This window comes from Squalius cephalus (genome assembly GCF_949319135.1).
Source record: "Squalius cephalus genome assembly, chromosome: 19".
Lineage (NCBI taxonomy): Eukaryota > Metazoa > Chordata > Actinopteri > Cypriniformes > Leuciscidae > Squalius > Squalius cephalus.
Genome location: NC_137140.1, coordinates 17,588,182 through 17,602,826, shown reverse-complemented (window position 1 = coordinate 17,602,826; position 14,645 = coordinate 17,588,182). Strand labels below are relative to the sequence as shown.

The 14,645-nt window shown below is 36.3% G+C and overlaps 1 protein-coding gene across 1 annotated transcript; it reads right to left on the bottom strand.

Moving 5' to 3' along the window:
- Positions 1–4,828: 4,828 nt before the first annotated feature.
- Positions 4,829–10,351, bottom strand: LOC307146669 (uncharacterized protein; the record flags this gene model as incomplete). The annotated part of the gene is made up of 4 exons (XM_079850877.1): positions 10,193–10,351; positions 6,975–7,112; positions 5,891–6,007; positions 4,829–4,920 (listed from the first exon to the last, which is right to left on the bottom strand). The coding sequence occupies exons 1-4, from the start codon at positions 10,254–10,256 to the stop codon at positions 4,829–4,831; spliced, it is 411 nt and encodes a 136-aa protein (XP_079707003.1). The 5' UTR covers positions 10,257–10,351.
- Positions 10,352–14,645: the final 4,294 nt, after the last annotated feature.

Sequence of the window (14,645 nt, the reverse complement as noted above, 5' to 3'; positions counted from 1 at the left end):
AATAAAATAAAAAATAGTGATTACGGGAGATGCCGCTGGCCGCTGGAGATGCCGCTGCACTGATGGCCGCTGGAGATGCCGCCAGAAGTGCCGCTTCGAGATGCCAGTGCCGCATTTTGCGCTTGCTATTTCGGCGCCTATTCTCTTTAATGTTGTGGATCTTTAGTAACTACATTGTAATTTAATTCAATGTACTGTCGTTCTAATTTCCATAACCGTTGTATTATGATGATGATGATGATGCTAGCTCCACGGTCATTTAATATTGCTGCAATGTTTCTTTTACGCGGCTGAAAATAACCGTGCTTTCTGTTACTGAGCCTGTGTCTGTCACTCGTCCTCTTAAAAGTGGAAGCTTGTGCGTATCTTTGTTGCATTATATTGAAACTTTGTTGATGTTGTTATTGTCATGCGTGTTCTGGTTATTTGCGCATGATTAAACATGAGTCCTTATATGGCGATAAAACAAAGCTTTGTTGCGTTTTTTTTTTTTGAAGTGGGGATTGGGGGTGCGCCAACCCGGTTGGGACATAGAAGGGGGTGCGCAGGAAAAAAAGTTTGGGAACCGCTGTTCTAAAATGACACTTCTCACTACATAAACTACAATGTACACTGCCTTATTTAGACCTGATGACTGCAGACCAGGAGACTTGGTTGTATCTTCAGCATCACCCTTGTGTCACCCTAGTTCGTAGAACCCTTGTTTTTTACGTAACATAAAAGGAGAAATTCTGAAGTATTACACTGATTGCTCTTTTCCATCAAATTACAACAAACAGGACTGAAGTTTTCAAGCTTTAAAAGAGGCTCAAAGCACCAGTATCATAGAAGTAGTCCATGTGGTATATTCCAAGTTTTACAAAGCTAAATGAACAGACCAGAAATTTAGGTTATTATTCACTGAAAATCTAGGCATCTGCCCTATAGTGTCACCTTGGCAAGTTCATTGTGTAACAATGTCTTAAATGAATCAGTTGATCCAGTTAACAAATGATTGAGTAGTTCACAGCAGGCATATAGCAGCGTGAAAGCATAGCGCTGACAAACTGCTCTACATTTCCTTGATCCATTTGAATTAGACACATAATTCTGTGTTAAACACTGGTATAATATAGAAACATTAAGGTTCTGTGCTGAAGCTAGCTGAAAACAGCCACCAAAATGACAAGGTAAATTGGAAGACTTTGTGCCATACACATAATTAAGCTTGTCAATCCAGAATCACCCTTATAGTAATATACATTGCAGTTACTATACCACTGTACAAATATGTTTGTTTTTTTTGCACACACACACACACACACACACACACACACACACACACATATATATATATATATATAATATATGCAATATACAGTGCGTGCAGAATTATTAGGTACGTTGATTTTCGTTGATTTTCTTTTCTTTTTTTTCAGGCACATACCAATTCCAAACCACATTAATCGTAATAACTACTATTAATTTTGTATTTAATCATTTATAAGTGATATATAATTGTTTATGAAGGCTGGAAATGAAAAACACCTTATATTCAGGAGAGCATAATTATTAGGCACGTTTTCTTTTACAGATAAAATAAGCCAAAGAAAAAGATTTAACTTGGACTGAAAAGTCAAAAATTATTAAATCCCCATGAGAAGGATGCAATATTAATGCAATACTAGAAATTGCAGTTAAGGCATGACCATTAGAAAGTGAAATACTCATTGGGTCAGCAGGGTCAGACAAAAACACGTTAGAAGAAAAGACACGTTAACTGCAAAATAATTAAGAATTAAGGTGAAGAATTAAGTGTGAAACCATCAGGAACCATTAAGTCTCCAGCAACCACCATTTTCCAGAACTGCAACCTACCTGGAGTCTCCAGAGGTGCAAGTTGTCATGGTCTCAGAGACTTAGGTTAGGTAAAGAATCCTAAAAAATGACCCCCACTTAATAAGAATCACAAGCTGAAGTGTTGTGAAATACATGAAGACCCATTTTTTCACTGAAAGCTGTTTTGCTTATATTGTATCCCATTTTTTAATTACAAAGCTTTATTTTCTTTACATATGTTTAATTATAATGAATTTTAATTTAGGTAAAATGTTATTTCAAAAAGTGACAGATGAAAAATCAATATCAGTGTCTTACATACACTAAGAGTTAACTTGTAGAAATGTTATTGTTGTTACAGTTTTTCTCGATTGCTTAAACACATTTCTTGAAACTATGCCTCGTATTCTCAAAACTATAAACACAAATCCATAACGTCTCACCCAATTCCCCAAACATCCTATTTTCAGGTCAAAATGAAGCTCTACACTCAAAACCATTCACTCTTGCTGAAAAACCAAACTTTGCCCTCAGACAGGACACACAAGCCCTCAAAATCACACACACTACAACATAGTCTAAGACACTGGTGCAATAAATTCAAAACAACATTTACAAAACTGGTAAGTTATGTTGCTTGTGGTTCCCCCATCACAAACCTTTTCACATGATGAACACAAAAGACACAACCAGTGGATACATTGGCACATTTTTATTCATACACAGAAAACACACACACACAAAAACTTTTTTTTTTCCTGTTTTACTCTTTTTTTTTTTTTTTACTCTCTCCTCTAATTTTTTTTTTAGATTTACTTACAGTAAGATGTGTGTGACCATCATATGACAGTAAAAGAGCACACACAAACCATATTCTAATATGGAATTTGAATCGTATTGGAATGGTAAAGAGTGTTGGGACGTAACAGGAGGGCCTCCACTCAAGGATACAATATGATGGACACGTCTAAGAATGTTCCGCATATGGTTGAAATACCTAGAAAGATAACATTCTGGGAGTCAAGACTATAAAGGAGAAAGGGAGGGCTTCTGTCTGACTGTACGACTGCTGGCCTTTTCTTGCAAGAAAATAAACCTCATCAAAGACTATTGGAAATGTTTGTCTCTTATTCAGTGATAGAATTTGGTTTGCCACCACACCTCCCTGAAGGTTCTCGAGGCGACGGTAAAGCGACTCAAATTTGGCCTTACTCGTAGCCCAGCCTCCCTCATAGTCATACCATTGATAAAGACATGGGCAACTAGAGTGGCTTGAATTTCATCTGAGACTGCTTGTCTTCTTGTCCTTGCCCTTCCTCCTCCTCATTCTTATCCCTCTTCCTTCATGTCTTTCTGGATCCATTGTTCCAAAACACAATAAACTGATTTGGGCCCTTTTATATATCTATTGACGGTTCTGATTGATGTGTGTTAAATTTTGACTCTTAGTGTTTCCACTTGGGTAATTGTGTGCTAACTGAGCTGAAGCTGTGCTGACTTGAGTGAACAATTTTGAATGCTAGTGCTTTCTAAATGACAACATGGTCTAAGCAATGAGAAATGAAGGGATTTGTGTGTAGAGTTTTGCAGTGACAGTTCAACAAATCTGACTCATGTGTCAAAACAGGGAATAGTGTTTATAGTTTAGTGAAATGGGTGTGCTTTTTGATAAATAGCGTTATGGTTTTGAAATTTTAGTTCAAAGGCCTGGTTATAGTGTTTAAGCAATAGAGAAAAACTGTAATAGCAGTAAATTTACGTTACTGCACTCTAGCTCAAAATTAATTTTACTGTCAAATGTGACAAAAAAAAAATATATATATATATTGATAACTGCATTTGCAATATTTTCAAAAGCCTAATATCTATTTTTTTTTGTTTCTGTACTATTTTATTTGTTAATTTATTTAAGGCCTTAACCCCAGCAAAACATTCATGGGGGAACCCATGGGCTGGATGGGCTGAATTTGTCCAGGGCCAAATTTTAGCCCCAGTCCAGCCCTGGTTCACAGATTGGTCTGATAGTTCTTGGGTTTAACTCTAACTTAAGGTCCCGCTATACTTCTAGCGAAATTGAAAACGAACTGATGTGACGTCATTTCGAGCAAAATGAGGCCAAACCTAACCTCATTTGGAGTTTGTTTTGGGAGTTTGAAACAGCTTGCCAAAGTGAAATTTTCGGAACTTTCCACCTTCTGTCCCATGGAAATCTTTTCTGGTTCATTTCTCCTGTAGAGTCCTTCGAGGTCAGACATCCGTGAGTGAAAACATGAACACACTAGAGAGCTGCTTTATAGTAAAAAAATGAAGTTGTACTTCTGATGAAATGAGACACTGACACTGTTTTTCATGTTTAATATGGTAAAGCTGCTTGATTTTAAGCAATCTATTGTATAAAGTGTTATAATAATAAAAGAGACGTGACTTTACTAGAATGCCGAATTGCAAAGCTCGTCCAAACATATCCACGTTCCAATGATCAGACTACATCCTCTCCACACTGGTGCGGGTGATACAGCACAGCAGCACGAGCGGTCTTTTTTCTCTCTCATTATTTTCTTTTTGTTTTTGTTTTGACTTGAACAAACAAAAGCTGTTTGCACAGCTGGTAAGGTGCGCTTGAGAGCGCTCAAAGGCCGTTTTCACGGCTGGTAAGACCAGTGAGGAGAGAGCCTCCTTCGGGTGTGTCAACGGTGCCCGAGATGGACCTGGAGATGATGGCCATGCTTTCCCGGGCCTCCAACAGCATCGGGCTCGTGTGGAACCCTCCACCGTGTCCCGAGCCCTCGAGGCAGGATGATTGGTATCTCGGTGTGGCGCGCGCTTGTTCTCAGCAACCCACCCCAGTGCCTTTCTTCCTGGAAGTGTACGAGGAGCTCTCGGGGACGTGGACGGCACCTTTTACTGCCAGAAACCGTTCCGGCGGCTCCTCCTCCCTCACCACCCTTGATGGCAGGGCGGCTAAGGGATATCCCGCCAGTGGAGTGGGCCGTTGCTATGCAGCTGTGCCCTAACTCCACTTGGCGTGGAGAACCGTGTCTCCCTTCCCGGGCCTGTAAGGAAGCCGCCTCTGCCGCCTCTGCCATGCACGCCATGGCGTTGCTGCAGGTCCATCAGGAGTGCTCGAGTCCAGCATCATGTGCTCAAGTCATCCTAGTGATGGAGGTTCGGGTTGAATAACTAGTTCTTCCAGTGTTTCATCATCGGACTCGCGCTTGGATTGATATGGTAAAATCAACGTCATTGTTTGTTACTGTCTTTAGTTTACGGTGTAGGAAGCCTCAGGACAGCAGACGTTGTTATGGCAATGGGCATTTTTTTTCCGACATGCGCTGTACGCAGTAAACCAATCACAACAGACTGAGCTGTCTGGCAAATCTGAGCAGAGTAGCTCGCGGAAAGGAGGGATTTAAAGAGTTTGATTAATCTCACAAGTTGTTTGAGAATCATTGAAAATGTGGTGATGTGCAAATGTATATTATGAGAAAATGAAACAGTTTTTTGACCTTTGATGCATGTAAACCTGTCGTAGGAGTCTCCAAAACAACATTAGGAAACTTTAAAATAGCATAATATGGGCACTTTAAGAAATGTCTTACTGTTGCAGCTTGCAGTGGCATTCGATGCTGAATCAAATTACTTTAGATGTGAAAAATAGTTACAGTCAGTTTGTGGGTTCAGTAACAGTCTTTAAATGCATGTATCTTTAGCACGAATAACAGCACCATTTCAGTTGAAAAGTACTTAGCAGTGGCATTATTAGACAGAGAAACATAATCACACACTAAATAATGATAAAGCGGTCAGACATTTTGTATTCTAGAAATAAGCCCAATGAAACACAATCCGTGACTGTCCAAATATATGAGCAACTAGAAAACACAAAGCCAAATTTGCTTATAATAAGCATATTTTGCATGCAACTTTGAAAGAAAGTCATATGGATCCCTTTATGACACTTCTAGGATTTTTTTCCTTTTTGAAACCTAAAGGGATCACTCCTTATGATTAAAAGTTGCTATGTAGCCTTTGGGCCTGCTAGTGGGATTTTGAACTATGGAGGTGTGAGTACCTTGTGTTGTAGTGGCAGGAGTAGTTGTGGTGGCAGCAGTTGTGATGGCAGGAGTATCATCTGTAGAATTGGATGTTGTGCCTGTGGTAAAAGCACCATTACTCGTCTCCGCAGGAGCTGTAGGGAAAGGTTTTATGTTAGGGGAGGTTGCTGAAAGACCACAATAAACTCCAACAGGGTGATCAATCTTATATTACCCTGATGAAGTATGTTTAGTGATAATGACCAAATGACTGTAGGTACAATATCCCACACAGCTACTCATCAATAAATACATAGAAAAGAAATATTGCTTTGAGTTTAAATAATCATATACCTTTACCTGTATTTTATCTTACAGCTTCCGCTCAAACAAATAGTCAATTACAATGTACAAAACAACTGGCCTAGAACAAGAAGAAACACTACAACAATAGTTGTAAAGTCCTCCAAAGTCATTTTCACTAGGCTTCATGCTGAAAGTCGCATGAAAAAAAGGACAGCTTTCATCGCATCCGCTTGTCGCAGAAAGTATCAATGGCAGTATGAACTGATGAACTGATGGACTATCAGACTATCATAGTTCATATCTATGGACTTTTAAGGTAATCTATAGCTAGTTATTGTTTTATTTAATTTCAATAGCCAAATGATAGTAAGAAGGAAAAAAAAAACAAAAAAAAAAACATTTAGATATCAATCTGTATGCGATGGACATCGATTATGCTCATCTTTAGTGGATTCTCTGAAGGCATCTTGAATAAAACAGCTCAAGATGTAACAAAGCAAGACTTGGACTGAAAGCGAAGCAACTTGTTTTACAGAATACGGAATTTTGTTCCACATAACCTGTATTGGTAACTGAGACGCAAGATGTCACCAGTTGCGTTTGTATAGTAAAAGAGATATATGCCATTACCATGAACAAGTCGATGGTCAACATTAAGAAATATTCAAAAATATCAACCATCAACACAATAGTACACAAAGACAGTAGGCCTACTTTAATTTTTGTGTGAACTATATCCTAAAAGGGGAACTATGGGGATTAAAAGCTACTATGTAGGCCTGCTGGTAGGGTTTCTGATTATGGATATGAGCGTACCTGCTGATGTGATGGTTGGGATTGCAGCAGTTGTGCTGGTAGGAGCATTTGTGCTGGTAAGAGCTGTGCTGGAAGGAGCATTTGTGCTGGTAGGAGCATTTGTGGTAGATGTGACTGATCCACTACTATCCAAAGCCTCTGTGGTGGAAGATTGAATATTATGGGAGGCAGCAGAAAGACCATGCATGTGCAAAGACAAGACAATATACCAGAACTACTGTCAAAAAAAAGAAAACGTGTGTATAGTCAAAAAGTATATGTACTGTAGAACAAGACACTGGAAGAAGAACATTAAATATTTAAACCAGGAAACAGTGAAAACCATTAGCATAATGCTCTGCTTCTCTCTACTCAGTCACAGCTGGGAAAACTCCCACTGCCAAATCCAGACACACAAAATATCATTTACTTATTTGTTTTCCATAGTCAATTCTGCCTGGTCACATGTTTTCCATAAAAAAAAAAAAAAAATATATATATATAGCCTATATATATATATATATATATATATATATATATATATATATATATATATATATATATATATATTTATGATATTATGTGTATTTGACAGACATTACAGACCAGTGCTGGAATCTTAACTGTCAACACAAGTTACAACAGTGTCTCATGAGAGGGAATACCATGAATCATGAGCTTCCCTTAAATGTGTAAATATGATTACATTTTAATCATCTTGGTTTTAACAGAATTTTGTATCTATAGGGAAAAAAAGCATATTGTTTTATCCATCCATATCATTTGGTGTGAGGGGGATAAGCAGGCTGTTGTTAATCTTCAGCACAGCCCTTTCTATTTATCCATAAATACTAGTCTTTTTCATTATTTGTATTTTAGGTGAAATCCATCTTTGCTGTAGAAACTAGAAAATAGATTTCCTTGGATACAAAACCCCAAAAAAGAAACAAATATATATGGTTATTGAAGAGGTCAAATTGATAATCTGACTAGTTGAGCAACCTCAGATATATTTGCTGTTTTATTTATTGTATTGTAAACATTTATAGGGGTGGAAAAAACATTATTAGATATATTATGCTTGCAGGGCCGGCCCTGACCAATTTGCTGCCCTAGGCAAGATTTTACCTGGCGCCCCATGCATCACAGCCCATTTCACCCTGTCATTGTGTTCATGATTTAGCATATATATATATATATATATATATATACACACACACACACACACATTACAGCAGAACTGTGTCCAACGCTCATAATAAATCATCATATTAGAATGATTTCTAAAGGATCATGTGATAGACCGGATGTCACATGTGACACTGAAGAATGGAGTAATGATGCTGAAAATTCAGCTTTGCATCACAGAAATAATTTATAATTTAAAGTATAATAAATTGAAAACAAATTATTTTAAATTGTAATAATATATCACAATATTACATTTTTTTCTGTATTTTTGATCAAATAAATGCAGGCTTGATGAGCAGAAGAAACTTATTTCAAAAACATTAAAAATAGTAATGTTTCCAAACTTTTGGCCTGTACTGTATCCCCCCAAAACTGCACAACTGTAGAGTAAAACATTAATAAAAAAGTGATAATAAAAAATGCGTCTTAAAACTGACATGATTGTTACAAAATCACAGTCTGGGGACTCAGAACTCAGAACAACTGCTAACATTAAGTTTAAGGTAAAAATAACTGCCATGAAATTATAGTATCTTACTCCTATGCAATAAATTGTTCATTCATTACATCACTTTACCTCTGTCTTTATCCCCTATTATCCTCTTCTCTTCTTTTTGGCACTGTATCTATCGCATTCGCAGACTATAATGCTCATTTACAATGTGTCATGTAAATTCGGCCGTCACAAGGAAACTTTCACCGTGTCTAGAACTGGCGCGAGCTGCCAGGCCCGTTTCTACGCGCTGTGTGTTAACAAAAGCAGTGTCTACATTGGATGCGGCGTCGGGCACGCTACACAACAAATTACCAACAACTGATCGCGCGCGCGCTCTTTTTCTGACGCACTTCAAGCACTCGATGGTCGGGGGAAGATTGAAGTTTTTTTTTTTGCTTTTTTTTTTGCTTTATTTGGTAGTATTTCGAATTAATGGTTTTAAAATAGTAGCCTATTATAAAATAGTTAGTTAGCCTATTATAAAAAAAAAAATATGTAAAAAAAAAAAAAAAAATTTCACTCATCCTGGCGCCCCATATGGATGAGTGGCGCCCTTAGCATTTGCCTATAGGCTACCGCCTATGCCGCGGGCCGGCCCTGTATGCTTGTAGTGAATAGTAGAATTGTAGTTTGGATTCTTTTTTATTGTTTTATTTGGGCAAAAGACATTCAACTAATTTGGAGTAGTTAACCTTGAGCTGGCACTTCCTTGATGGTAAATGGCAATGTGAACTTTATCTTAATTTCTTATGAGGTCTGAGTAACTGCTGACATTTTATTGCTTTCAAAGTCCTGACCATTTTTTTATTGGCTTTTCAAAGATTATCTACTGAAATGACTAGATATGGTGTGACAATACCCCCAACTAAAAAAAAAAAACCTTACATACCACATCAACACCCTACCCCTCACTGATAACTTAGTTTAGAAAGGTTAGAAAAGTAAAGAATTACATTTTAAAACACACTGATCGAAAACTCTAATAAATGGTTTACCCAACTGCCCAGCCTATCTGCAGATAAATAACAGAATATCCCAGTGTTGATTTAGGATTATTAATTACTTGCAATGACAAAAGTTTAAACTGTAATTATATTGCTATATTTGTAGATCACCTTTAAACAAAAACTTTCAAACAATCCAAACCTGTGAATTATTTTTCTCAAAGTTGTCCGGTTATTAATAATTCCACCTAGATTAATATTTAACCTTAAATCTAAGATCAAAATCCTTGCACTGAAATCACAAATCTTCCATGTTAACGCACATAAAATAGTGAATTATTAAGTAATAAACTTAAGCCAAGAAGTCAAGGTAAAATTTACGTCCGATTCATAAATCATTAACAACAGGACAACATTTACAACAATAATAATCTTTTAAAACACGTGTAAACCAATTTGTAATCACGATTTAACAATCCAAAAATATAGATGTCCATAAAAACATATTCTACAGTATAAAGGAACTTTTACTTTTTTGTTTAAACTAAATATGACATTCCTTTCAAATTTCTCTATACCAATTTATTATAGGAAAGAAAAACACTCACCTTCTTGTGTAGACAGAGCAATCAGTAAGCCGAAGATCAGAAGTGTCTTGAGTTTTATATTCATTTTCAGATTTTAGTCCCCCAGGCAGTGCAATACGTATGATAAGAAATAGGACACCATAAAGAATTAAGCAGATCTTCCTGTGACAGGTTGTCTGGCACTGCCCTCAGTTCAGTGATTAGAAAGTGTTGGGTAGCCCAGTTTAAACGCCGTGATCAAGGGGCAGCGCTAAGATGAATAATGACGGTCGTTGACGTCGACGGGCAAAGCCACGCCTCCTGGAAGGGTAAAGCAGTTACCCTTGAACCGCGAGAACGACTAGATAGCAGATGCCTCTCTCATAGACTGTAAAAAATAGGTCTCTCTCTATGCTTTTGAGTCCCTCTCACGGTACTTTGATTTTGATGTCATACACTGATCGGTTTGCGCAGCCCAGCTTTAAATAGAACACACCTACTAAAGTTAGTTGACTGAAGATGTATAATATACTTAATTACATTTGCACGGTTTTTAAATAAAGCCCTGTTTAACACCTTTTATTAAAGGGTTTGTTCACCCAAAAATGAAAATTCTTTCATTATTTACTCACCCTCATGTCTGTCCAAACCCGTAAGACCATTCATCTCGGAACACAAATTAAGATATTTTTTGATAAAATCCGAGAGCTCTCTGACCCCTAGACAGCCATTTAATTACAGACAAGAAGAAATTGTTGATTTAACTTGTTATTTTTGCGCTCAAAAAGTATTCTGTCACTTCATAAAATTAAGGTTGAACCAGTAGTCACATCATGGACTATTTTAACGATGTCATTAGCCTACTACCTTTCTGGGCCTTGAAAGTGGCAAAGAAATTGCTGTCTTTGAGGGGTCAGAGAGCTATTTTACACCTGTATGTGTCGTCCACTTGTGATCGGATCAATGAAAACGTTTTTTAATACCAGGTGTAAACAGGGCTTAAGCGTATAGTAGGCCTACATTATGATTATTGACACATACGAATTCTTTGGAAACAGTCCCTAAATTCCGAAGAGATATGCCTCAACGTAGACAAACTATTATTAATTTCACTTTTCTTTACTAAACCAACTGCATCATTGAACTGATGACATGCACACTTAATCAGAATAAAACTTAAACTAGATTTACTAGATCAGGCTTATGTCTGTAAGATATTTTTTAACTTATGATTTATATACCCGATTAATTTTGGGACCTTTGACTCCAAACTTTTGATAAGAAAATGAACAAAAGCTGATGCACAGTGAAATTATACCTATAAAATATATTAATGGTATAAGAAGCTTCTATTGAAAAAAATACATTGTTATATCACTGAGTGATAATGCAATGCCAAATTGTGCCAAAGATACAGAATAATGAAGTGAATACACACAAAATAAGTACATAACACTTCCTGCAAAAAAAATGCCATATGACAGTTTGTGACAAATGGTAGATCAGACTGAATCATTGTCATAGAAGATTAAAGTCCTATAATCAAGTGTTTGTAATTAAGTGTTTTATTAATCTAGAGCACCTAACGAACTTTGTCCCTCTTCTGAGATGTAATGTGCTATTATCAGATCAGTCCATGCAGCTAAATCACTATTAAAACTGTGACAGACAACTTCATATTTATTATTTAGCCTAACATTTATATTACTTTTTTGTAACGAGAGCTGAATCAGAGAGGCATTATAATGTTTTTAATGTAGTAACTATCGCTGTTGACGAAACCATTGGTCATATAACGAAATGCTAAAAACATAATGAAATAGACTATTGTAAATGTTGACCAAAGTTCAAAGCATCATAACAGTGAAGTCTGACTTACTGGAAAATTAAATTGTCCTGTTGCTAAGTCACTGACTCACTTACCTGAAGTCCAACCCATTCTTTACAGATGGCAAATAAAGAACAAATTAAGTACAGCCATTATTCAACTGGTCTGTTTTGATTGAGATACATGGGTGACCTGGTTCAGACTATAATATACATTTGATAGCTTCACAGAGGAAATGTACACACACACACACACAAAAAAGAAAGAAAAATAATTATGTCCAATTAGTTAATTAATTAGTTAGTAAATTTCCAGTTCCACACAACATGAAATCTCCTTGTACAAACTCATAAAACAAAGCCCTTTGTACTGTACTTTATGTTTGATAACTTTTTTCCACTAAGGATCATGAAAATATGAATAAGGTTTAATAGGTTTACCAGTATGGTCCTCTGTCCATTTTATACCAATAGTGTCATAACAGATACATTTACAGTTCAAAAAAGATCTGACCCAAGTTGACCTAAAGTGATATACATGTCAAGTCAATTCACACACTCCCATCAATATTTATGGTCCCCAGTAAAGCCTTGCCCAGAAGAACTGATGTTTACTCATGTTAAAAATTCATCACATTTGACAACATCCGATAACAGGACATGGTTTTTCCTTGTCAGATAAATAAATGGTAAATCACTTGTTTTGGTCTGATATGCATACCTTTTTTGCTGCAACAAAAGAATTTGTGTCAAGGGGCCTTTATAAAAGACCTGCTATTTTGCTGCCTCCTAGTGGTACAGAACAGATAAAGATTCAGTAAATATCCTTATGGCAATGATGTTAAACAGTCTACCATGGTTTGTTGTGTTGACAGCTACAGACGAAAATGTTTTGTTCTATATGTAGTATATTTTGGTAAACTCAAATATTTGTATTTTTATGCAACTGTATGTGAATTGCCATCGAAATTGAATTGAGTAAATGGTGTACATGAATTAAGAATAAAAAGTTTGGCAAATGGTAATGCAACTACATTTTATATTATAATGTAGTATACAATCTATTTCAAATGATTTGTTTCAATATTTAGATTTTAAGGAGAATTTAACTCTCCATAGCACTTCTAACAAGTTGTCATCAGCTAATTATTATCCTCATTTCTTGATGTCATTTGTGACCCTGGACCACAAAGCCAGTCTTATGGGTAATTTTTTTTTAAATTGAGATTTATACATCATCTGAAAGCTGAATACATAATCTTTCTATTGATGTATGGTCTGTTAGGATAGGACAATATTTGGCCGAGATACAACTATTTGAAAATGTGGAATCTGAGGGTGCAGAAAAATCAAAATATTGACAAAATCGCCTTTAAAGTTGTCCATTTCTATTGGCGATTGTGCTGCATCCACTCACAAAAATAATTTTTTTATAAATTTAAGGTGGGAAATTTACAAAATATCTTCATGGAACATGATTTTTACTTAATATCCTAATGATTTTTGGCATAAAAGAAAAATCTATAATTTTGACCCATACAATGTATTGGTGGCTATTGCCTCAAATATACCCGTGTGACTTAAGACTGGTTTTGTGATCCAGGGTCACATTTAGAATGTCATACTAGAAAAATAGCTACATTAATATTCACTGTAACACAAATATCTTTTTAATTAGCCTTATGCTTACACACCTTTTCCTCTATCTATAAGCTCAGTAAAAAAAAACCTGCACATTCCATTTTCCCACATTACTAAGAGCAGAGAACACATCCCAGCATGAAAACACTCATTCCCATTTCCTGTCTTGACATCAGCTGCCCTGAAGTTACTTCACTAACCTTATCTGGACAAATATGATAAAAAGGTTTTTTTTTTTTTTTTTTTATAACAAAAAGTTTTTATTGGCTTACCTAATCATTTATAAAGTCATCTGACACGTACAGCCCTGTGACAAATGAGACTGAAGTCGGGGACATATATGCTACAAACATTTGGTGCAATAGTGATCAGAAGAAAGCCATAAAAACAACTTCATATCATGCATATCAGAAACAAAAAGAAAACAAAAACATTTTTAGTGTTTTTGTACATTATTGTAAACAAAGTCTCTCTAGAACTCATATCAGAAGAACACATGGCAAGTAACAAAAACAAGGGGGAAACGAGAGATTTCATAAAATTCTAGGGATTATTCTACAATGAAACACTGCTTGGCATCACCGCTTAACAGAAAAAAAATAAAAAATAAAAAATAAATACATTTGTATTCCAAGAAATCAGCTTTAACTGTAAACACAGGTGGCATTAAAGGATTATACACAATACAATATTTCCACTACATGAAACATGTCCCTGGTTTCTCATTTTTACAATGATATGAGGTATATTAAGGTCAATCCTATTCTTCACGCCACTCTTTTTTCCTTATTTTTTCATTTCATTCTATAAAAGCATGGAACGAGTTTAGAGTGCAGCATTCATACTTTGTTCTTGATAGCATCGCACCCATGGCATTTCTCTGGGACAGGTTTACGTAAAAAGGCAGGGAAACACAGCAAGACCACCGAAAGGCCTCACGCGGGACACAGTCTTGCTGCATGGGCCAAAAACCAGGAAGACAAAGCAGCCCACCACTCTTTCAAAAGGACATCAAAAATTGCATTGG